Source organism: Lycorma delicatula, chromosome 12 (genome assembly GCF_047948215.1).
Source record: "Lycorma delicatula isolate Av1 chromosome 12, ASM4794821v1, whole genome shotgun sequence".
In the NCBI taxonomy this organism is placed as follows: Eukaryota; Metazoa; Arthropoda; class Insecta; order Hemiptera; family Fulgoridae; genus Lycorma; species Lycorma delicatula.
This window is the reverse complement of record NC_134466.1, coordinates 8266837-8291320: the sequence shown is the minus strand read 5'-3', so window position 1 is coordinate 8291320 and position 24484 is coordinate 8266837. Positions and strand designations below refer to the sequence as shown.

At 34.0% G+C, this 24484-nt stretch overlaps 1 protein-coding gene across 2 annotated transcripts in view; it reads left to right on the top strand.

The window, feature by feature from the left end:
• Nucleotides 1-24484, top strand: part of LOC142332945 (zinc finger protein 395-like) — a 256769-nt gene that overhangs the window by 214496 nt on the left and 17789 nt on the right. For both annotated transcript variants that reach the window (XM_075379665.1, XM_075379664.1), the window contains exon 6: nucleotides 13525-13622. In XM_075379665.1, coding sequence (XP_075235780.1) covers nucleotides 13525-13622 — 98 coding nt within the window. The remainder of the gene's footprint in view (nucleotides 1-13524; nucleotides 13623-24484) is intronic.

Here is a 24484-nt window from a genome sequence, read left to right as displayed (position 1 = left end):
TGTACGTGTGTGGCTCCGGTCAGAACTACTGGAATTTTTGGTACCCAAATTAAGGAGTAAAATTTGTGTTTTATTATGTAATTTGAGATGAGAAATAGGATAAATGAGGTCTCAGAACCGTGCTAGTAGTTTTTAAGATATCCGACGTAAAATACAAAATTCAGAGTCGGAAAAAGTTTTTTTTATAGATATGTAGTACAATAGCGTTGTTAATGCGGAAGATTTAGTAAAAAAAAAAAAAAAAATATTGTAAAGAATTTTAATTGTGAGAAAATTAATGTAAATACAGCCGATAAAAAGTAAATAAAAACTTCAAAAATTCGGTTTTTTATTGAAGCAAAACAGACGAAAATTAGACAGAAAATTATATTATTCTTAATATAGCAAAACAAAAAAAATAAAATGCACGAAATGATAAATAACAAACTCAGTTACATAATTGTTAGAAATTCCCTCCTTGACAATGTTCACAGCACTCTGCCCGACATAAAATATTACCGATGGCTTTTCGTATCATCTCGGCCTCGTTTCGTATAAATTCAATACCGTTTCGTATTTTAACGATTAACTCTACTTTAGTATTAACATTTTGTTGGTGTTCGATGTATTCAGACAGCTTACTTTGAGGGTTATGATGACTGGGTATGTGTTTTTTATCTAATTATATTGACTGTGTAGTGTGTGTTTTTCAAACTCTCTTAAGCAGTGAGTCGCATCGGTGATGAATTGAAAAACGTCTAGTGATTAAATCGTACGTATGTAGTACGTTGTACTTTGAATATCGGTACGTTTCTGACTGCAAAATATATTGAGGGCATCACAATTATTAATTTATTACTAATATCTTGTTGCAGAATATTAAAGTTAATTTTTATTATTATTTATAACGGGTGTTTAAAAAGTGACGCGACCTTATGGGAAAACGAGTAAGTTACAGTAATAGTTGAAAGTTGCTACCGTTATGCGATTCGCTTCTATAAAAACACAAAATGTAAATGTTCGTTTGCTCAAAATCTTAAATCCCCGAATGTTCTTCACCGATCGCTTTGAAATTTTGACACGACGTTGCATTCGAATACGCGCGTGTTTTTATACGCCTAAGATGTCACACCTGTGACAGATAAAAAAATTTTTTATTTAAAACAACGCTATCTGTTGGACGTAATAACAACACACACTATACTAAATATTTTACGATTCCATTTCAATGTTTCCAATATGTGTGTCCGCTATATACAAAAAACTACTGGACCGATTTACGCACGGCGAAAAATATAAAAGGGTAGAAGAGGAAAGGAGAAAAAAATAAAAGGAGAAATATTAAAGGGAAAAGGAAGGGGGGAGTGGTGAAAGGGAAAAAGGGAAAGGTTAAATTTTGTGAAATATATATACAAATCTACACAAATACACAAATCTAGCAATAGCGAAGCATTGCCGGGTCTGCTAGTAATTGAATAAGAAGTTTCATGTCCTTAAACACATGTTGTAACGTTTTTGATGAATTGCAGCGACACATTGTTAAATTTCGCTCTGCAATTCAGTAACTGTGTGAGGATGAGTTTTGTAAGCGGCATCCTTAAGATATTTGCTTAAGAAAAAGTCAGGAGGGGAGAAATCAGGATACTTAGGGGAACACAACGCCTTCGAAATCGGTTGTCCGTAAAAACACCGATCCAAGAAAGTCGTACTGTTGTCGGCTGTGTGAGCCGTAGCATTGTCCTGCCGTACTCTAACCGGTCTGGAGGTATAGTGTTTATAAATTGTTGTACCGTCTATATGTAACCCTTACTGTTCAGTGTGCCTTGAAAGAACGCCCTGAAGATTCGCCTACTTGACGTTGCACACCAAACGCCCACTTTTTTGCGTGCGACTGATGTGGATTTCCGTACACCAAATGCGTGAATTCTGTGTATTTACGTAAAGCGCGTCGTCAGACCTAAACCGGTGATCGAGTTCTTCCCTATTTGGCTTTACAGACGATGCGATGAACCGCTGACATACAGGTACACGTTTTTCCGGTAACAACATGATTTCTGAACGGATGCATCTTTAAACGCTTAGGTGAAGCCGTGTGGACACTACCGACGGAGAAACCAAATTAGCTAGATAGGCGTCGTACAAACTACTTTGGACTTACAGAATTTGCAGCTTGCACGTCGAACAACTTTTCTGGTGTTAGTACTTTCGGTCGACCGCTTTTGGCTGCATCTACCACATTCACTGTTTCTTGGAACTAGTACAGTCGCTTCGTGGAGGATTTGTCGGTGCATCCACGACATAATTTTCTGTGAAGGCATTCTGGGTCTGGGCGTAACCGGCACATCTAATGTATTGGGAGACAATGAATATTCTCTGCAGCATTATGTCACCCGTTTTTATTCATTTTTTCTCGATTAAATCTTCAACAAAAGAAGAAAACATTCTTCTATAAGGTTGCGTCTCTTTTTGAATGCTCTTTATTTGCGTATCGTTTTATTTTACGTTAATTTGTTTCGTGATTGTTTTATTTATTTCCTAATTCGCTTTCTTTTCGTATCTCAAAAGGATACAAAAGTCTACCTGCTTGAAATTTTAAACTTTTTCATCTTAAATGTCGAATATAACGTTTATTCTTATAGAAAAAACTGATAAATAAATAAATAACGCGTTATTTAATATTAAGAATAGTCGATACGTATTATAGACCTTTGTAAGTATATTTAATTTATTATTGAATGTATATACGCTTATAAAACCGCAAATAAGGAAGAAATATTAATAATGCATAATGCAGTGATAAATTTACATCGTATTGATTTTTTCCTTTTTTGGGGGAAATTGAATAAGCAGGTTTTTTTTTTAATGTACTTGAGAATTTAAAAAAGTCACTTTATAATTTTAATCTTGATTTTTGTTTTCGTTTCAAAATTCGTAATCAATCTGAAAGTATTGCCCTTATAACTGGATAATCTACCCGGTCGATTTAAAAAGGACATCTTAAATTTAAAAGCATTTAAAAACTTATTTAAAACTTAAAGGTTCGGTCGAGGTCTCGTTTCATAGCAATACATATCAAGTTTTGACTCGCGTAGTTCACTACTACGGAATTCGGCCACCAGTGTTGTTAACTGGTGCGAAACGTGCTCGCTGTACGTTTTTGTTTCACGATTTGCACTCGGCGACTGTAATTCAACGGGAGGGAGCCTCTTCGTTAGAATACAATTTATCTTGGCATCAAACCTTCGTCAAGACAGATAGTTCTGTTAAACGTACGAAATCACCAGCACGACCTCGTATCCCTGAAGCTGCTCTGAAACAACTCGGAGAAAACTTTTCATGTAGTTCTAAGAATTCAACACTACGTGCTTCACTTAAAACTGGCGTTCCACATACGCCTGTTTGACGCCTTTTTTTTCAGCTGCAGTTTTTATGTGGAAATGATGGATGCAATTGCAGACGACAATAGATTTTTAGACGATGTAATTTTTAGTGACGAGTCAACGTTTCGCGTCAGCGGCAAGGTGAACACCCGTAAGTGCTGAATACGGGGTAGCGAAAACCCTCATGCGCATTCGCGATAGCCCTAAGGTCAATGTTTTTACGCCCTAAGCAAACAAAGACTGTACGGCCGGTTCTTCTTCCAGGAGACAACCGTAAACGGTATCGTTTATCTGGACGCGCTTCAAAATTTTCTGTTCCTCAGTTAGACGATGATGACTCGAAGACGGATGCCATTACTGTCAGCAAGACGGGACACCACCTCACTACCGCCTACAAGTCCGAGATTTTCTCGATACTCGATTCCCAGGTCGGTGGTTCGATCGTGAAGGTCCAATCGCACGGCCACCTCGCTCTCCAGATTTGACGCCGCTAATAATTTTTTTTTTTGTGGGGGTTCAATTAAAGATCGGACTTGATTAAAGAACTTTCCCTGCTGAACTTGTAGAGCTAAGACTACGAGTTAACGCCGCAGCTGCAGAGGTAACGTCCGACTTGTTAGCTACAGTCTGTAATGAAATCGACTTTAGATGGGATGTAGATAGCTTTACGAATGGAAGTTGTGTCGAAACAAAGTGAATGTCGGGTGCCAACCTTGATGTTTTTCTATGAAGCGAGATCTCAGCTGAATTTGTATTTTATCTAAATAGATTTTTATACGCTTTTAAAGCTGCGATGTACTTTTTCAATCAGCGGGGTATTACAATAGAATTTCGTCATAATTCACCCCCACCTCCAAAAAAAATCTGAGGTAAATTTTTATTGGTTGAAAATTTTTAGTGGATTGCTTTTATTTTCTTCCACCTAACATAGTAAACGTAGAAAAATAAAATAAATTTCGTAGGAGGTGATTTGAACATAGGAGAGTACAAACAATTAAACAACACCGATATATTGAAGTAATTTTTTTTTTTAATTTATTTAAACATAATAATAGTTTTACAATAAAACTTCATCGTAAATTATCCTTCCACCCCGAAAAAAAGAAGTCTTTTTGATGTATAATTATTATTCTAGTATATAAGAATATTACCCAGCGGGCTGGTCTAGCGGTTAACTCGTTATCGCAAATCAGTTTATTTCGAAGTCGAGAGTTTTGGGGTTCAAATCCTAGTAAAGCCTGTTACTTTTTTTACGGATTTGAATACTATATTGTGGATACCGGTGGTGTTCTTTGGCGGTCGTGTTCGTATAAAATTAACGTATAAAAGTAAAGTAAAGTTAAGTAAGTCCTTTACTAGGACTTGAACGCTGGAATTTCGACTTCCAAATCAACTGATTTGCAAAGACGCGTTCACTATTAGACCAAGCCGATGGGTAGGAACGGTCGACTTGAGACGGAACGGTCGTACAAGACTACACTTGATTTACATTCGTACATATCATCCTCTGAAGTAATAACTTCGGTGGTTCCGGAGACTAAACAGAAAAAGAAGAAAAAAGTATATAAGAATAAATAACCAACGCCAAGAAAGCATTACAACTTTGTTTTCATCTTTTTTCAATAATCATCGATTTCCATAGTAACGACTCATTTTATCGCTATATTTTTCTAAAGTTAATCGCAAAATTTTGCATCGGTTACAGGCTATGCTGAGCGAGAAAAAAGGATTGTGGTCGGTTGGTTTTACAAAATGAAATGTGTCCCCTTCTCTGGAATCGTTAGTATTCAAATTTTCATCACGATCGGAATAAAACTATATAGTATATATAAAATTGTGTTTAAAAAAAAATTATATATATAAAATTTATATACAGAGTGGTGCACGAAATGATCCAACATTTAGTTTTGTTAAAAAATATTTACTTGATTCGCTAAACAGAAAAGTAAAATACAACGTGCTTACTATTAACTTGGAGATTATGTTCTGCTTTATCACATGTTGAGTACGACCACCATCACGTCTACCAGCTACTTCAAAACGAACTCCTATATTAATAAATCGATGACACATATCCTCGGTTATGTCGTTGCTCGCCTCAATTATCACTTCCATCACTGTACGAAGGTGTTTAGGTGTAGCCTTTTCCTTTAGAAATCCCCAAAGAAAATAATCGCACCGATTCAAATCAGGACTGTTCGGGGGGTCAGTTTTGTCGACACGCAAAAAGATTAGGAAATCGGTTTCAAATGACATTTACGTTTCACGCAGAAAGTCTAAAACAATATTAGCTGTGGACGGTCTGGCTCCATCCTGCATGAACCGTGCGTTTTCTGATTAAAACCCTTTTGCGAGAAGCTGAGGAACAACATTATTACGCGGCATGTTTAGATAACCTTCACGGTCCACTGTCTGTTCAAAAAAGAATGGCCCATTACCCCGTGACTTGAGATAGCGGCTCGTACCGCAATTCTTGGAGCGTGATGCACCTTTTCGTGAAGCACGTGTGGATTTTCGGAACCCCAAAAACGCACATTTTGTTTATTAACAACCCCGTCTAGGTAAAAGCGCGCCTCATCTGAAAACCAAACATTGTTCAACAATACGTGTCGTTCACAGCCCGTTCGGCGAATGCCGTTCTTTGGTTCTTTGGTTTTTTATCGTCGACCGTTAATTTAGGCGACACTGTTATTTTGTACGGGTACAAATGCAAATCGGTTTTTAAAATTCGCCTAGAAATACCAAGTTGTGCTGCCGCTTTTCTTGCCGATTTGTCCGGGCTTAGCGGCAGCTCTGCTCTGACAGCATCGACGTTCTGTGGAGAACGAACATCGGCAGGCCGTTCGCGCTTATCCGCAAATACTGAACTCTCACTATTAAACTTTTTATAAAAACTAGACTTCTTATTTTATATTTTAAATGAGGGCGACCACCGAGTTCGAAAATGTGCACTAAACCGTCTTTGTGTAAGCACCGCGCTTTTCGTTTCGTTAAAAAACAACACGGTCTTTACGCGCTGTTCAACAGTCTTCCTTTTCTCAGCCGTCTTGGAACGACAAAAAAAGAGCGCGCTCGGAAAAAGAAGGTCGATTAACCTAAACAATTATTGCCAAAATAAATGTCGGATCGTTTCGTGCGCAACTCTATATACGGCATGTATATATGTGTTGATGTTTGTGTGTGCACATGCGCGCGCGTACGTTCAAGCTAACATTCATCATAAAACGTAAAAGGGTTTTTTTTACGAAAAAGCCCCACTGTAATCTTCTTCCGGAAAACTTAATTAAAACGTTTATAAACGAAACATTACATCGCCTGTTTAGATAATCTTTAAAATGTTATATTTTTACTAATTTTATGTTCTTATAATCAAAATATGTTCGTGAGAAAATTAAAAAAAAAATTAATCGGAAAATTCAAGGTAAATAATAGTATATATTTTCTTTCATTTGACGAAGAGATCCTGTTTTTATATATAAAACGGCCTTGAAAACTTTTGAAAAAAAAAAGATCCAATCGCTGTATTTTATTTATTACCGTTAACCGATTAGCTGACACCTAATAGTAGTTACTTAACGTTATTTATTTATTTTCTTATTTCTGTAGAAAAAAAGGTTTCTCGTTTTTCCATTTTTTTACCGACTTTTCCAAGAAAAATGCAGTATTACTTTCGGTCGCATAGTAGGACTACAGAGGTGAAAATTCTTTTCTTTACGTTTTCAGGTATTAGAAGCACGAAACTCCATTCGCTTAAATTGGGGTTTGCTTTTATATATATATATATATATACATACATATACTCGAAAATTTCCACTCATCAGTTTCATTTAAATTTAGATATGTTGTAGTTGTCCATCTGGCGTTGTGGATTTGAAAATTTGATGATGATCGGTTTAATCTTCCTTGAGTTACACTCGATTTAAGATCGACAAAAAAACAACATAATTTAAGTTTGAGGTATTTTTTAGTGCGGTCTGGGATTGGGGGAGGTGAAAATGAATTTTCTTTACGTTTTGAGGTTTGAGTATTATAAAAAATACCTTTCGCGTATAAAATTTTGCGGCCCCAAAATCTCCAAAACGGTTAAAGTAATTTCATTCAAATTTAGTTATGCTGAAGTCCTGCACGTGAAAATTTGACGATCGGTCGAGTCGTTGTTCAGTTACGTTCAATTTAAGGTCGATAACAGATAACAGAACCTGAATTTGAGGTTATGTTGACTGGGTTTTTTTCATAGGCGCTTATGCGGCGATTGACAGCGGTGAGCGAGTTTAAACTTGATGCTTGCGTGTAGGATCTACTCGTTATTTTTAATTACTTCATCAAATTACGGTTATCATAATTTAATTTTCTTACAAACAGAAGTTATACTTTAACAAAAAATTATATAAAAGATATTGTACAAAATGAAATAACGAAAAGTCTGTCTTCTTGTGCAGAACTGCGCCAAGAATTTATTTTATTATTATTACGAATTAATCCGTTAATTTCCCGCAAAAGCTTTTGAAGGTTTTTATGTGGGAATAAGGAAATGGAATTTGTAGCGTATAAATATCACCGTGCCGGACCGGGATTCCCCAGATGAAAAAGCGAAACGCTACTATTTCACCACGGTGATCGGCTTTCTAAACGATAATTTTTTTTTATGACTTTAAAAAATATTTAAAAAATTTTTGAATATTTGTTTAAATTTATAATTTAAGAGGTAACAATAATTTGTTTTTAATTAGACTCCGAATTTTTAATCTATTTAAGAATGCGTAGAAAAAAATCCTACTTTTTTAGAATGTTTTGTCGAAGCTTAAATTTGTTAAATTAAAAAGATCAGTACCGAACAGAAAGCGATGGAGAATTGCATCAAATCGGTCAATAGATTTTAAGCTAGATGAATAAAATTAATTATTAAAAGATTAATGTCCCGTTTCAAAATTAAATATTAATGACTTAGATCCACCGTCTTAGTTGCAACGCTTTCGTAGTATTTAACAACGTCGTCAGTTATTATAACAGAAAAATTTCACACGTGATTAACGAAGTGCGTGTACAATATATAAATTGTAATATGTATTTTTAAGCGTAATGACTGATGATGTTAAAAATACAAAAACGCTATCATTTTTTTATTTATTTATTCAATAGGATATTATGTTTAAATTTAAGGCATAATTTAATTGTTATTATTATTATTATTATTATTATTATTATTATTATTATTATTATTAATACTCTATTTATTTTTTAAAAATATTATATAAATTATTTTTGAAAAAATAGCTTATTTTAACTATACAATTAATAAAATAAATTTTCAAAAAATTAATACGACTTATTTTTTATTACGATTATTATTACTATTATTAAATTTTTTTTCCAAATGTTAAGGTTATGTTATTATTAGGTTAATGTCTCGAAAGGTTGGTAAAACTGTGGCTGTTTTGTATCGATCAGCTGGTACTGCGTGCGGAATTAGGACAACTTCCATTCGGGTTGTAGGTGACCCCCAAATAGAAATCAGCGTCCTAGTCCCGGGAGTTTCTGTAATATTAGGTCAGCTCCTGCCCTATTTATACTTCTTTTTTTTTATATATTTTACTTCGTCGCACAATCCAGAAAATATTGATTTGTTTTTGATACCTTTAAAAAATGTATACGCTATTAATAACAGAACGAATAGATAAATTATATTCGATATGTATTTCGACAATTTTTTTATTATTTTAATACTGTTTTTTTAGGGACGATCGTGATTATTAAGGCCTCCACCTTAAAAATACTTACGTCCTTTAAAAAAAATACGTCCTTTGTACGGGTAAAAATATGTTTTGCCCGATATTTAGCGTTACCCGACAATCACCGCTAGCAGATGACCGTACTCGGTTTCTCTTTTTTATTTTGCGTTTTTTAGTCGAGAAACCGTTGGTAGGTGAAGCCAGACGCGTCGCATATACAGTAACAGTGGCTGTGTTGGTTGAGCCGTCGACTCCGTGTACCGTCGCACCCCTTAAAGATTCGAAATAAAAAAAACCGAAAATTCTGTTTAGATATTTATCTCTCTCCCTTTTTGTGTTTAGGTCCCGGAACCGCCGTACGGTATTACTTCAGAGGATGAATGAGGACGATATGTATGAATGTAAATAAAGTGGAGTCTTGTACAGTCTCTGGTCGACCGTTCCTAAGATGTGTGGTTAACTGAGACCCAACCGCCAAAGAACACCGGTAACAACGGTCTAGTATTCAACTCCCACAAAACTAACAGCCTTTATTAGGATTTGAACCTTAGAACTCTCGACTTCAAATCAAATTTCGACTAGAAATCATGCGATTTGCTATGACGAGTTCACCGCTAGACCGATCCGATTTTAAATATTTACGTAAAGAGTATTTACAACCCCAAAATTCCTGAGAGTGAATATCTCGTTTATTATAGTCGAAGATGGGGAAAATTTGCAATCGTTCTTCAAAACGTCCGAAGCGGAGAGTAGAACTCTATCTTTCATCCGGAAGGTCCTGGGTTTAAAAAACAGGCATGGAATTTTTTATACGCTTCAAATATATTTATATTCTGCAGCTATAATTGGGCGGTTAGTTTTTTAATTGAACATATATATATATATACAAATAATCAGTTCTTTTATATTTTTCTAGATTAATTATTTTGTTAATTTTGCTAATTTAATTAATTGTTTGAAGTTTGAAAAAATTAATGAATTTTTTTTCTTTTAATTTTATCCACGAGGAAATGACATTCATATGGATGTTTGGGGAACACACGTGCCCTCTTCTGTTCCACCACACCGCTTAGTTCCGCCCTTGTGACCTACCGACCTAGATCTTCCTTTTGCAGGATTTTACACTAACCGTACCCATTTTGTACAGTTCAACTTAAAACCGTTTTAAATTCTATATTAATTTAATTAATTTTCAGTATTAAATATATTTTATAGGTTTCTGTTGTTTCTCTTTCTGACTTGTGCTTTTCCCGATCTGTCACAAAATAAGAGTAATATATATATATATATATATAAGTTTGAAATTGTGTATTCCATTTTTACATAAATAAACTTAAAAAAGAAAAAAAAAATTTATTAAATTAACAAATGACTAACGCTTAATTTGGTTTAATATCAACTTAATTCAAAAAGTTGAATTTAAAGAATAATTGAAAAAGTATAATTTTTGTTTTTTAATATTAAAAAAAAATTCATTTATTAATAAAAGACAAATAACTTGTGAAAAATATATGCCGAAGCTCTTTAGAATGTAGGAGTTTTTAATTTGTTTTACCTTTTACAGTTTTCCAAAAGATTTCTTTCGTAATAATATAAGTATTTTGAATATCGAAATAACATTACGCTGCAACAAACCGTTATTAACAAATTATATAGAAAAAAATGTATAATTTTTTTTTCCAGCTAGGTAGAGCTATAGTTCTAGAAGGAAAAGTACTGTAATCGGTCCAATTTGGGCGTATGCGGTTTTCGCCGGATCTTGACGTTTTCACACCTAAGGAACCCAAAAAACCGGACGGTAATTTTCAGAATATTAATGTTCGTATGTACGTGTATGTGTTCGGTGTTGGCCTTTAAATCGCCTTATAACTTCAGAACTAATTGACCGATTGACCAAACTTGATCTGATTACATATGAGGCATTGATTCCGTTAAATTTTCACCTTAAAAAAACGTCAAAGGGATGAGGATCACATTCGGTATCTCGATATTTTGCCTAAATAAGGTCTTATTTCTCTTAGACGCATTTGTTAACGATTAAAAAATAACAATAATTGCAAAAAAAACTTTCAAAAACGCACCCTTACCCCAAAAAATGCTTTAAACTACTGCTGTGTTGTGATGTCACAGGCAAGCGTTAGAATTAAATAAACTAATATTATTTAAAGCGTAAAACGATATCTCAAACGGGTCTCGAACTCGATACCTGGTGCGTTAAACCTCGCGGCTACACAGGACTGCCGACCGGACAGGCGAAATTTGTGAAATTTAAGTGTTGTGAAATTACATTAGTTTAGTCAGTGCCGACCGTAGCCGCTAGTACCGCCACACCCGCGCGAATTAAATACGGAACGCGGCTTTAGCCGCGTGACGGTAGAGTCCTACAATTGTTTTGTCAGCTTTTTTTAATCGTTTATGAAGGCAGTGGAACGACCTATTTATGAAAAAACTACATTTTTTAGGAAAAACAGAAACGTTATTTACATAAGTAAAAATATGAAAATTATCAAAAACGTACGTATGTTATATAACGTGCGTAAATTGAACTTAGAATATAATTAAAAAATTTTTTTTAGTAAAGTTTTAATTTCATTTTTATGCGGTGTTTTTCCTCCTTGTTTCGTTCAGCGGATAAAAGATAAAAAAATTACATCAAATTAATCCATAATCGTGTGGTGCTCTGCTTCTTGGCAGGTCTCTGAGCCACTTCTGTCTACATTTTTTCTGTCCCGTGCTTTTCTTTTCGTCTCACCGTAACCTTCACCTTCACCGTCCTTTATGTCATTTATTAACTTAAGCCTCTCCTTCCTCTTCTTTTTTCACCTTCAAATACCGTATTTATTATTCCTTTTAAGCTAATTATACGCCCGATCCGGGTTTCTTTCCTCTTTGCGATAATCGTCGACATTGTTTTGTCTTCGTTTATTCCTCTTGATACTTTACGTCGCTTACCGTTTTATCCACCGATTTTATCTTCTCCAGACCCACACCTCAAAAGCCTCGATCTTATATTTTCCCTCAGCGTCCGTCTTTCATTACCGTACGGAAATATACTGCTGACCTAGCGTTTTACCTATCTCTTCTTCAAGTTCTGATCCGTGTTGCTTCAGAGAAGGTTTTTCTTTCTAAAAAAAGACTTCCTTTGCCGTTGCAAATCTCTTCTTTAGTCCTGTAGTCTTCAGTCGGTACCGTACCGAAATACCGGTATCTTTTTACTTGTGCTGCCGTTACAACATCCGTATCTTCCCGCTCGTTCAGCTTCGTAACTTTTCTTTTCCTCGTGTTTATTTGTAATGCGTTCGGCTACAATCGGCAGATCTGACAATTTATATTCCTCTCGCCTACGCTTACTTCTGTTTTCAAAATAAACGTTGATATTTTCTATTGTTTTTTATACGTTACATCGGTTTTCTCAGAATTAAATTTTCCACAAGTTTTGATACTAAAATTTACGCATTTAATAGTCGTTTAACAAAGTTGTTGTACTTCAAATCTAAAAAACGAATTCTATTTTTTGTTGGATATCATTAAAACTACGGCAGATGCAGTTCTAGAATCTGTTTTATTCGATTTTTCCAGTCAAAAGACATAAGAAACTATCGAGTTTTCGCTTTAAGTAAGGCCTTAGAAATTTTAATATAACGTCATTTCACCGGGGGAATTGAAATCCGGCGAAAATTTTCGCTAGCCGTAACTAGATATAAAGTGTTTTCGGACATAAGGTTGTGTGAAAGTTTTTCCTTATTTCAAACTCCAGAATTACTTCCCAAATTATTTCTCTTTTCTTCCGAGTCATTTTGTGACACATCAACGTAAAAATAATAGAAATCTGCGTCTATTTGACGAATAAATATTTACAACTGAAGAAATACTCGTACATTCCGGTTCGGTTTAGAAGCTCCGGTTTTTAAATCTCTAAAGTTTTGTCTGGTTTTTTTTAAGTCTGTTTGAGATTATTTTTGTTTACGTAAAAAATAAAAATAGCTCGTGTATTTCATACATCTAAATCGGTTCAGTCGTTGAGCCGCTAGGTGAAACAAACATACATACACCCTAAATACATTACACTCTTTTTGGGCAGTCATGTAAAAATTTAATTAACTTCCTTCTCAATTTATATACGATATTAATATGTAATAACATTAATACTAATATAACAAATCTGACACGGAAGCCTCTGTTCAATGAACCACGTCTTATTTTTCGTTCATTATAAGAACAGACGCGTGAAAATTTTGTAGTTTTTTCCTTAATCTTCCTCATACACTGGCCGGGTAATCTATATAAAGGAATTGGCTATTATATTTCTTGAAATAAAATAATAATAATAATAATAATTAAATATAACGTTATACTAATTATTGTGTTTAATGAAAAAAATGCCTAGCGTGTAATATTAGTTTATATTAAAAAGTTAATTTTTTTTGTTGTTACAGGCAAATCATATGGTCTTTCGTTGTACTTGGCCAGGATGTAATGTCATGATGACTACTTGTTCTGGTATTGAATCGCACGTGCGGAAAAAACATCTTGCGTAAGTTGTAATATTTACAATAAAGTTAATATTTATAGAGTTTTAATTATTATATTTAACTAATTTTTTTTTTGAAAAGAATCTTTATAATATTGTCGCTTATTTTTCACCTTTGCTTTATTTATTGATGTTGCAGTCTTTAATACTTAGTTTTGTCGACTTAATAAGCTTTTTAATTTAATACATTAGCATTATATCTAACTATAGACCTTGCTTATCTTACGCCGAATTTAATAAATTAATCTCTACAATGAAAACAAATTAATAAAATGAAAATAAAAATGAAGTTGTCGGTTACTGATTGCGGAAGGTTTATCGATGTCAAAAATAATCTTACTGTTTTTTAGTTGACGCTCCTTAACCCGCCGGGTCGGTCTAGTGGTGAACTTGTCATCGCAAATTAACCGATTTCGAAGTTAACAGTTGTAAGTTCAGATCTTAGTAAAGGCAACTTTTATACAGATTTGAATACTAGATCGTGGATACCGGTGTTCTTTGGCGGTTGGGTTTTCAATTAACCACACATCTCAGGAACGGTTGACCTGAGACTGTACAAGACTACACTTCATTCATATTCATATATATCATCCCCATTCATCCTCTGAAGTAATATTAATAGCGGTTCTGGAGGCTAAACAAAAAAAGAAAAGGTTAACACTCCTTCCCAAAACATATAACTGATCGATGATTACTGAGCATTGCATTCCTTCTTGGTTTTATTATTTGAAGAGAAAAGTAAAAAATCAGTTTAATAAAAAACGGTTTAAAATTACGTATTAATTGTGTATAAAGAAAAAAAATGATGCTGGTCTAAAAATGTAGTAAAACATGAAAACGTAAAGCGTCTATCGCATAGCTACTGCCAAGAGAGCGCCTGGAAATTGAAGGTAATGTATGGATTAGTTCACACAGGAGAGGAAGAGAGATCATATATTGGTAGCTTGGTTCCTTTGATCGTATTTTTTCCTCCTATTTAAGAAAAGAACAGCCACCATTTTTAAATAGAAAATATTACCAAAAAGTTTTTACATTCATCGCATAGGACTAACTTATAAAATTTTATGAAAAACTAATAATTGTGTTTTGCGTGACTTTTTTCCAATCACAGTAACAGATTAAAGGCCAAGTGGTCGAATTAAAACAGGATGTTGTTTCACTCGATCAGTATTTTTGTTTATTTTTAATATTTTTTATTTATTTTGAACATCGTTTCAGTGTATTGATTTTGTAATTTTTTTCGTGAATTTTGTAGTATTTCACTATTGAAATTCATAAATATCTCGCATTTCTCTTTTACACTATTCTAGATCAATTTAACTGTCGATAACAAATAATATATCGGGTAGACGATGTAACTACCAATAACAGACATATATTTCTTTTTTAGAATAAGCACATTTTTATAATAAAGATGTTAACGTTAGCATAGATCTTCCAAGTCATGTTAATTATTCCCATCGGATCATGTTAATCGAGTAAAAACTCGCTTTTTGTTTTTGTTTCACGTCAAATAAGTTACTGTCAATTACTTATGATAGAGAATCATTAAGTAATTATCAGACATTATTAATTATTAAATTGTAATTCATTAACCGTATTAGTCGGCAGTACATCTTCACAATGCGTATAATAAACCATACAGTGTTTCAAAAAAATGTATACGCACTTTGAACTGTCGTAGAAAATGTATTTTCCTGTCTACAAGGTTAAATTTCTGGGAAAAGTAAGGCTACAGTCCGATTGAAAAATATGTGTACTTTCTAGTCAAACTGAGTGTTCCAAGCGGAGATTAAAGTAAATGTTCAAAATGATGGCCTTCATACGTCTACGAAACAAATTCGAGACGTAATTTAATTTCGGCCACCTCTGACAAGCCAAACAGGGCGACCTCGCACGGTTACAATTGACGAATCCTCAGGTGCAGTACTAGCACTGTATTGGTGTTCACCACAAAATTCTGTAACGTAAGGGTCACGTGAGAACGATTAATTGTTAGTAGCGTGTGATGCGTTCTGAAGACAGGCAAGTTGCACGGGATTCCAAGGCCGGTGCAACAGCTAAGCGACGATGACCCAAATCGTAGGGTGGTACAATTTTGTGTACAATTACAAGGGATGGTTGCACATGAACCGGGATTTATGAGTAGCATTAAGCATTATTTGGTCAGATGAAGCGCAATTCAAACTTAATGGAACTGTCGATAAGCGTAATTTGTGTACCGGACAGAAGATAATTCCCACATTACTGTTGAAAAGGCTGTGGATTTGCCCGGTGTGAACGTGCGGTGTAGTTTGTCTCGTAGGGAACTCAACGGGCCTTTCTGTTTTGTTGAAGGTACTGAAACCGGAAAAAAGTACCTAACAATGCATGCTGATTTTATTTTCCTTTCCATTCGTGCAACGTACAGTAACGACAGGTGTTATTACCTACAAGGTAGCCGCACTACTATAGGGATGTGCAAACATAGCTGGATCAAAATATACCAGGCAGTGGATATGACGTGGTGACCGATCGAGTTTCCTGCACGCTCTCAAGACCTTACGCTGTTCAATTTGTTTTATTATGGGGCGCGGTAAAAAATTAAGTGTACCGTTGTAAACTGTGTAACCTGGACACACTTTGGGATGAGATTCAAGCGATGTGCGCAGAAATCCCATCGGACAGTTTGATGCGAGCTACGGAATCGGTTGCGACTTGAACTCGGCAACGTATCGATGCTGAAGGCCACTTTTGAAAATTTACTTTAACCGCCGTTTGGAACATTCATTTTAACCAGAAAGTACACTTATTTTTGAAATTGAACTGTAGCCTTACTTTTTCCAGAAATTTAACCTTGTAAGCAGGGAAGTAAATTTTCTATGACGGTTCAAAGTGTGTATACATTTTTTTGAATCGTTCTGTAGATCAATATTAACGGTGTTGATAATTTGTTTTGTAAATTTAAAAGAACGTATCAGGGTATCGTGGATAAACTATAAATTAATACTATATTATCGCTTTACATTTATTAATGTGAAGTAAACATCAATGAATCCTAATTTTTCATATATAGTGGTGTAGTTTTTATTGCCTTTTTTAATTAAAATCAAAATGATTGTAAAGTTATCTTTAGTAAGTGACCCTAAGGTACGTATCGTATATTACTCTTGCTATTTACAGGGATTAAAACAATGCTGCTTATAATTTTCTATAATTTGTTCGTCTGAGAACCGGAGTAATGAACAGAACCCGGAATTTTATGTATTTCATAAAAAAAATCACAAACTCGATAGATGGATAAAATATGAAAACCGTACAGACAGTAAAATTTATAATACGAGTAAATGCATTTTGAATAAACAAATTTGCGCAGAATATTGTTAATAATTATAACAGTAAGAAGGATACTGCTGTTTACAGTTGCGGTAGTTTACATTTGAAAATGAAACTGCATAATATATTCAAGCAGATTTTCGTCAGAAAATGATTTTTAAAAAATTAATAGTATAAATTTAATCGTTTTCATATTCGCTTTCTTTCAAATTTTAGAAAAAAATAATATTTAAATTTTCTAAATTTATCAAAATGTAAAAATTTCGCTTCGTAAATAAATAATATTTTGACTTGACCGAACAAGTTTTATATTATGACGTACACCTTAATTTAAAACCGCTTTCAAAATACTTTCTATCATCGAATATTTATTTAAACATGTATATTTATATTTGCATTAATTCATGTAAATTATTATTTATATATTTTTTTTATTTATTTAGTTGGCAACCTGTGTGATGAAGCAAAACCGCATCTCTACCTTTCGTTTTAAAGGTTTTGGATTGAAATCAAATTTGTTTAGATTTATATCTTATTCCAATATAAAGAAAATAACTGTAATCAGATCGTTGACTGTCGTGTTTCTCAAACTGTTGACCGTCTTTAGTCGTTATATTAATAAATGTACTGATTTATTATAGATTGTTTATATCTATAATTTTATTGGTATTACAGATTTGTTTGTTCTGGTACGTAAGTTAGTGACAAAAACATTAAAACGTGCAGGAAAACATCATTTACTTTGATGTTGATGATCTATCGTACGTGTGAAAAATGACAAAGGCCTTTTGCCAGAATAAAATACCGAAGTATCGGTATTTTAATTTTACGTCTCACCCCTTCAGTTTTCAGCATGCTGTAGCTCTGATGTTCCCATTACTATGGAACCATCAGGTTATAAATGATTTACCATATTTTTCATATTACGTTTGTTTCAGTAAGATAGTGTATTTTTGTTTACCGGGTATACAACTTATCACTTATCGTACTTTAATAAACGATGTTCTTTTTCATTATATTTTTGGCAACTTATGGTACAGGACCTGGCCATAATAACATCTCCTTAAACTTTTAAATAAAAGTTATATTTGTTAGCGATTTATCTCTTACGTTAGATTTTGTTGTACGGTTTTGGTTCACGATACTGGTTGTTCGCTTTTAAAAAAACCTTGTTTTTTCTTCTTTATTTGTTCTTTCTTCAATGAATGTTATGGAGATCAGGTAAGCTGCCGCCCTGATCTCATCTACGATATTGTACTGACATATACTAGTACCTGGAGAGGCAGCCACTTAATTATTGAGGTTCAATAGGTCGGCATTCCTCTGCGACTGTGAAACGTTTTATAGACTATTTTTTGTGTATGAGAATTCACTAAAATACAAGGTCTCCTATTTTTAATAAACCGATCTAAATCAGAAATTAAAAATGTATACGTTTGCCGTGAAACTGGAAAATTGCACCTTCCGTATTATAATTGTGCTTATTTGAAAAAAAGTGTAATTTAAAAGAAAAAAATTAATTCGGTTTTTGCCGTTTCCATTATTTGAATTATTTTTTAGCAATAGTATCGTTCCGTTGTATGCGTGTATATATTTGGGCGTATCAAACCGAATATAGGTGATGAATATGCTCAGCCACCATAAAGTTTTATCTTGTTATTTATTTTTCTTTCTCGTGAATTTCATAAAGAGTCATTACAATCTGGCAGTTAATTATATTCAAATTGATTGATAAGCAGTGCTTTCGATTGAGTCTGGACTAGAACAATAAAAAAAAATGTTGGAATTCAGCTTGAAAAAAGATTGCATCTAACAATCCTCATTTTCTTTTTTTTAATTATCACAACTAATGCGCTCATACGATTAAAGGAAAAGTCATTTGACTTTAATTGTGTTTACTTCATGAATATGAATGTAACCGACGTGGAATTATAAGGAGACAAACGAATAAATTTATTACTCGTACACAATCTAGACATAATCGGGAAAAATTTGAAAGTTATCTAAAAAATTTGGAAAACTAAGTGTTGTTTATTAATATAAGAAATATTTAAAAAATACTATTTTTGATGGTGTGATTTATTGTTGAAGAATTCCAACAACATTTTTGTTATCGCTACCAAATTATCCAATGTTTACAAAATAGTGTGGTGGTGTTATTGTGATTGAGATGGGAGAATTTAAAATGAAGTTCTCTGATGATGACCGGTGAACATTTTGTAAAGTACTACCTAAATTCCATTTCTCTTAAATTTGGAATAAACAAACCGATTTCTTTAATTATTAACAGATCTTTATCCTTGAGCTCACAAAAAGTGCATCAACGACTCAATATTATTAAATTATTTAAATAATATCAACATAACATAAAACACTAAATTGTTTATTTATAAGTTAGTTATTTTTATTGATGTGACTATTAAGTTTAGTTCTATAAGACAGAAAATGTAATGTTATATATATATATATATATATATATATATATATATATTAAATTCTATTAATATAAACCAACTGGTACAGAAAATTGAGATAAGACATATCTTACCTTAATTTTACCATGAAAGTACTTTGGTGGAATCTCGCGTCCTCATCATAATTAATAGAATAATCAAATACACACATAGTAATATAATAATAAAGAAAAGTTAAATAAAGTAATAAACGTCATAAAATGTATAACGGTTGAAAATGGATATTATTACTACCTTTACCTAATAATATTTATAATAAATCAACTATCAAAACACAGTAACAGAATTGTTACCGAGGTTCTCAGACCTTTCAACCAAAACATAATAGACACAAAAAAGTGAAAAAATATACATAAATTTATACACCAATAATATCATTGAAAAAATTACTAAAACTTACAGTAAAGAAATACTTTAGGCAGGCAAACAAATAACCACATAATATGGTATTTAAAAAACAAAAATAATAATTAAACAATGTTTGGAATTTATAAATTTAAATGTAATGTTACAATCATTACATTCTATTCATATAGGAAAAACAAATACATCCTTTAAATCTAGATTTTTTAAACATTATAGAAATTACAAAATAATAAATTGGAGTTATCTAATATGGCGACCATCTAATAATCACAATAAAAATTCTATTTCTGATATCAACACAAATTTAGAAATATTAGAAATCAATAAACATGAAAAAAAATTAAACATATTAGAAAATGCTGGCAACTGTGGATTGTTTCTGATGCGCAACTTAATTAAAAATATTTATCATTTTATTTTGCTTGTGCAGTTGGCAGTCAGGCTTAACGCACCAGGTACCGAGTCGACCGGCACAACCGAGTTACTTTTTTACACTTTAAATTTATTCATTTATTTAATTCCACCGCTTACCTGTGACATCACAACATAGGAGATGACTACAACAGCTGTACATCAGTGCTATCAACCTACATCCCTAACAATTTGTTTTACATATTCCAAATGTGGCCTGCCTACACAATTTTTTCCTTCTGCCTGTCCTTCCAATATTAAAGCGACTATTCCAGGATGCCTTAGTATATGGCCTATAAGTCTGTCTCTTCTTTTAACTATATTTTTCCAAATGCTTCTTTCTTCACCTATTTGCCGCAATACCTCTTCATCTGATTTTTAACATTCTCCTATAACACTACATTTCAAAAGCTTCTAATCTTTTCTTCTCAGATACTCCGATCGTCCAAGTTTCACTTCCATATAAAGCGACACTCCAAACATACACTTTCAAAAATCTTTTCCTGACATTTAAATTAATTTTTGATGTAAACAAATTATATTTCTTACTGAAGGCTCGTTTAGCTTGTGCTATTCGGCATTTTATATCGCTCCTGCTTCGTCCATCTTTAGTAATACTACTTCCCAAATAACAAAATTCTTCTACCTCCGTAATCTTTCCTCCTCCTATTTTCACATTCAGTGAAAATCCATCTTTGTTATTTCTACTACATTTCATTACTTTTGTTTTGTTCTTCTTTATTTTCATGCGATAGTTCTTGCATAGGACTTCATCTATGCCGTTCATTGTTTCTTCTAAATCCTTTTTACTCTCAGCTAGAATTACTATATCATCAGCAAATCGTAGCATCTTTATCTTTTCACCTTGTACTGTTACTCCGAATCTAAATTGTTCTTTAACATCATTAACTGCTAGTTCCATGTAAAGATTAAAAAGTAACGGAGATAGGAAACATCCTTGTCGGACTCCCTTTCTTATTACGGCTTCTTTCTTAGGTTCTTCAATTGTTACTGTTGCTGTTCCTTTTTGGTTCCTGTACATGTTAGCAATTGTTCTTCTATCTCTGTATTTGAACCCTAATTTTTTTTAAATGCTGAACATTTTATTCCAGTCTACGTTATCGAATGCCTTTTCTAGGTCTATAAACGCCAAGTATGTTGGTTTATTTTTCTTGAATCTTTCTTCTACTATTAATCTGAGGCCTAAAATTGCTTCTCTTGTCCCTATACTTTTCCTGAAACCAAATTGGTCTTCTCCTAACACTTCCTCCACTCTCCTCTCAATTCTTCTGTATAGAATTCTAGTTAAGATTTTTGATGCATGACTAGTTAAACTAATTGTTCTGTATTCTTCACATTTATCTGCCCCTGCTTTCTTTGGTATCATTACTATAACACTTTTTTTGAAGTCTGACGGAAATTCCCCTTTTTCATAAATATTACACACCAGTTTGTATAATCTATCAATCGCTTCCTCACCTGCTCTGCGCAGTAATTCTACAGGTATTCCGTCTATTCCAGGAGCCTTTCTGCCATTTAAATCTTTTAATGCTCTCTTAAATTCAGATCTCAGTATTGTTTCTCCCACTTCATCCTCCTCAACTTCCTCTTCTTCCTCTATAACACCATTTTCTAATTCATTTCCTCCGTATAACTCTTCAGTATATTCCACCCATCTATCGACTTTACCTTTCGTATTATTTATTGGTGTACCATCTTTGTTTAACACATTATTAGATTTATTTTATGTACCCCAAAATTTTCCTTAACTTTCCTGTATGCTCCGTCTATTTTACCAATGTTCATTTCTCTTTCCACTTCTGAACACTTTTCTTTAATCCACTCTTCTTTCGCCAGTTTGCACTTCCTGTTTATAGCATTTCTTAATTGCCGATAGTTCCTTTTACTTTCTTCATCACTAGCATTCTTATATTTTCTACATTCATCCATCAGCTGTAATATATCGTCTGAAACCCAAGGTTTTCTACCAGTTCTCTTTATTCCGCCTAAGTTCGCTTCTGCTGATTTAAGAATTTCCTTTTAAACATTCTCCCATTCTTCTTCTACATTTTCTACCTTATCTTTTTTACTCAGACCTCTTGCGATGTCCTCCTCAAAAATCTTCTTTACCTCCTCTTCCTCAAGCTTCTTTAAATTCCACCGATTCATCTTACACCTTTTCTTCAGGTTTTTAAACCCCAATCTACATTTCATTATCACCAAATTATGGTCGCTATCAATGTCTGCTCCAGGGTAAGTTTTGCAGTCAACGAGTTGATTTCTAAATCTTTGCTTAACCATGATATAATCTATCTGATACCTTGCAGTATCGCCTGGCTTTTTCCAAGTGTATATTCTTCTATTATGATTTTTAAATTGGTTGTTGGCAATTACTAAATTATACTTCGTGCCAAACTCTATAAGTCGGTCCCCTCTTTCATTCCTTTTGCCCAGCCCGTATTCACCCACTATATTTCCTTCCTTGCCTTTTCCAATGCTTGCATTCCAATTTCCAACTATTATTAAATTTTCATCTCCTTTTACGTGTTTAATTGCTTCATCAATCTCTTCGTATACACACTCTACCTCATCATCATCATGGGCGCTTGTAGGCATATAGACATTAACAATCGTTGTCGGTTTAGGTTTTGATTTTATCCTTATTACAATGATTCTATCGCTATGCGTCTTGAAATACTCCACTCTCCTCCCTATCTTCTTGTTCATCACGAAACCTACTCCTGCCTGCCCATTATTTGACGCTGAGTTAATTACTCTAAAGTCACCTGCCCAAAAGTCGCCTTCCCCGGAAAATATCTATCTGGTTTTTTTGGGTTCCTTAGATGTCAAAACATCAAGATGTAGTGAAAATCACATATGCCCAAATTGAACCGATTACAATAATTCCCTTCTAGAGCTATGGAATTGTAGTTCAAATATTTTCTGTAACTTGTCTTATCTGTTAGTAAATTATTTGATCATTTATTTTTTAATATTATTGTCTGCTATAGCGCTATCTTGATGAGAAAGTAAATTACTTTATATATATTTATTTATTTAGCGTACGGCACCAAAACATAACGCCAATTACAGTCAAAATTAAAAAAAAAAGATTTAACAAACTAATTTATATGTTACTGATTCTGGAGTCGCCATCAGCAAAATCTTCAGGATTCCCTTCATAAGCTGTCCTAGGGCAAACTTCTGTGATGTGTCTGACAGTTTGATTTTCACCACACTCACAAAGGGGCGTCGGTGTTTTACCCCATTTATACAGGAAATAGGCGCACCTACCGTGCCAAGTCCGTATTCTGTTTAGCGTTGACCATGTCTTACGTGGCAAGTCAAAACCCGGCGGCCTTTGAGTAATACATGGGATTTGGCTATCCTGCTTTGCGGTCCATTCTCGACGCCAGGCGTCAGTCAGGTTAAATCCGTCCTCTGTGGCTTTTTGATAGGTGGCTTTCTAGATCGAAGGCGACCACGATCGGCATCCTCAATGTCCTCATGTATCGGCAGGTTTCGATTGTCCACAATCTTCTTGTACTCTCTTACGAGAGCGTTCATACGGCGCAGGTTCGGGGGTGGTATGCAGCTCAATACCGGGAGCCATTCGACGGGAGTAGATCTGATAACCCCGGCAATCATTCTCATAGTGTTATTAAGTTGAGCATCAATTCTATGAACATAAGGGCTGTTAAGCTACACTGGCGCACGATATTCAGCAGCCGAGAATACAAGGTTCAGAGACGATGCTCCCCACGTCGTTCCACATTGCTTATGTATGATGTTATTTCTCGCTCCTTAAATGATGATGTTATTTCCCTGCAGTTTTCATTAGGTGCTGCTTAAATGAAAGCGTTCTATCAAGTGTCACGCCTAGGTATTTCGGTGTCTTATTGTGAAAGAGGTAAGTTTGCTGGTTTCCCTGGTTTCAAAATGGCTACTACCTTCGATCGCTTGAACTCTCTAGGCACGCAACCGGTGTGCATTATGTCAGTGAAGAATCTGGCCAGCCAAAGTTTTGCATATTTTCCGCAGTTTAATAAAAATTTTGGATTAATACCATCGAACCTTGGTGCTTCCCTTGGAGCAACAACCTTGAGCGCCGACTCAATCTCTTGAAGTGTAAAAGGGTGAGCGTACTCAGTCTCTCCTGCATTCCTCCTCAAGTTTCTTGGTTCGCGTTTTATCTTAATTGTGTGCACCCTGTCTCTTGGTGCTCTGGATGTTGCCACTATGTGGGATGCCACGGTGTTTGGGGAGACACCTGCTTTTGGTCTCTGAATACGAGATCCG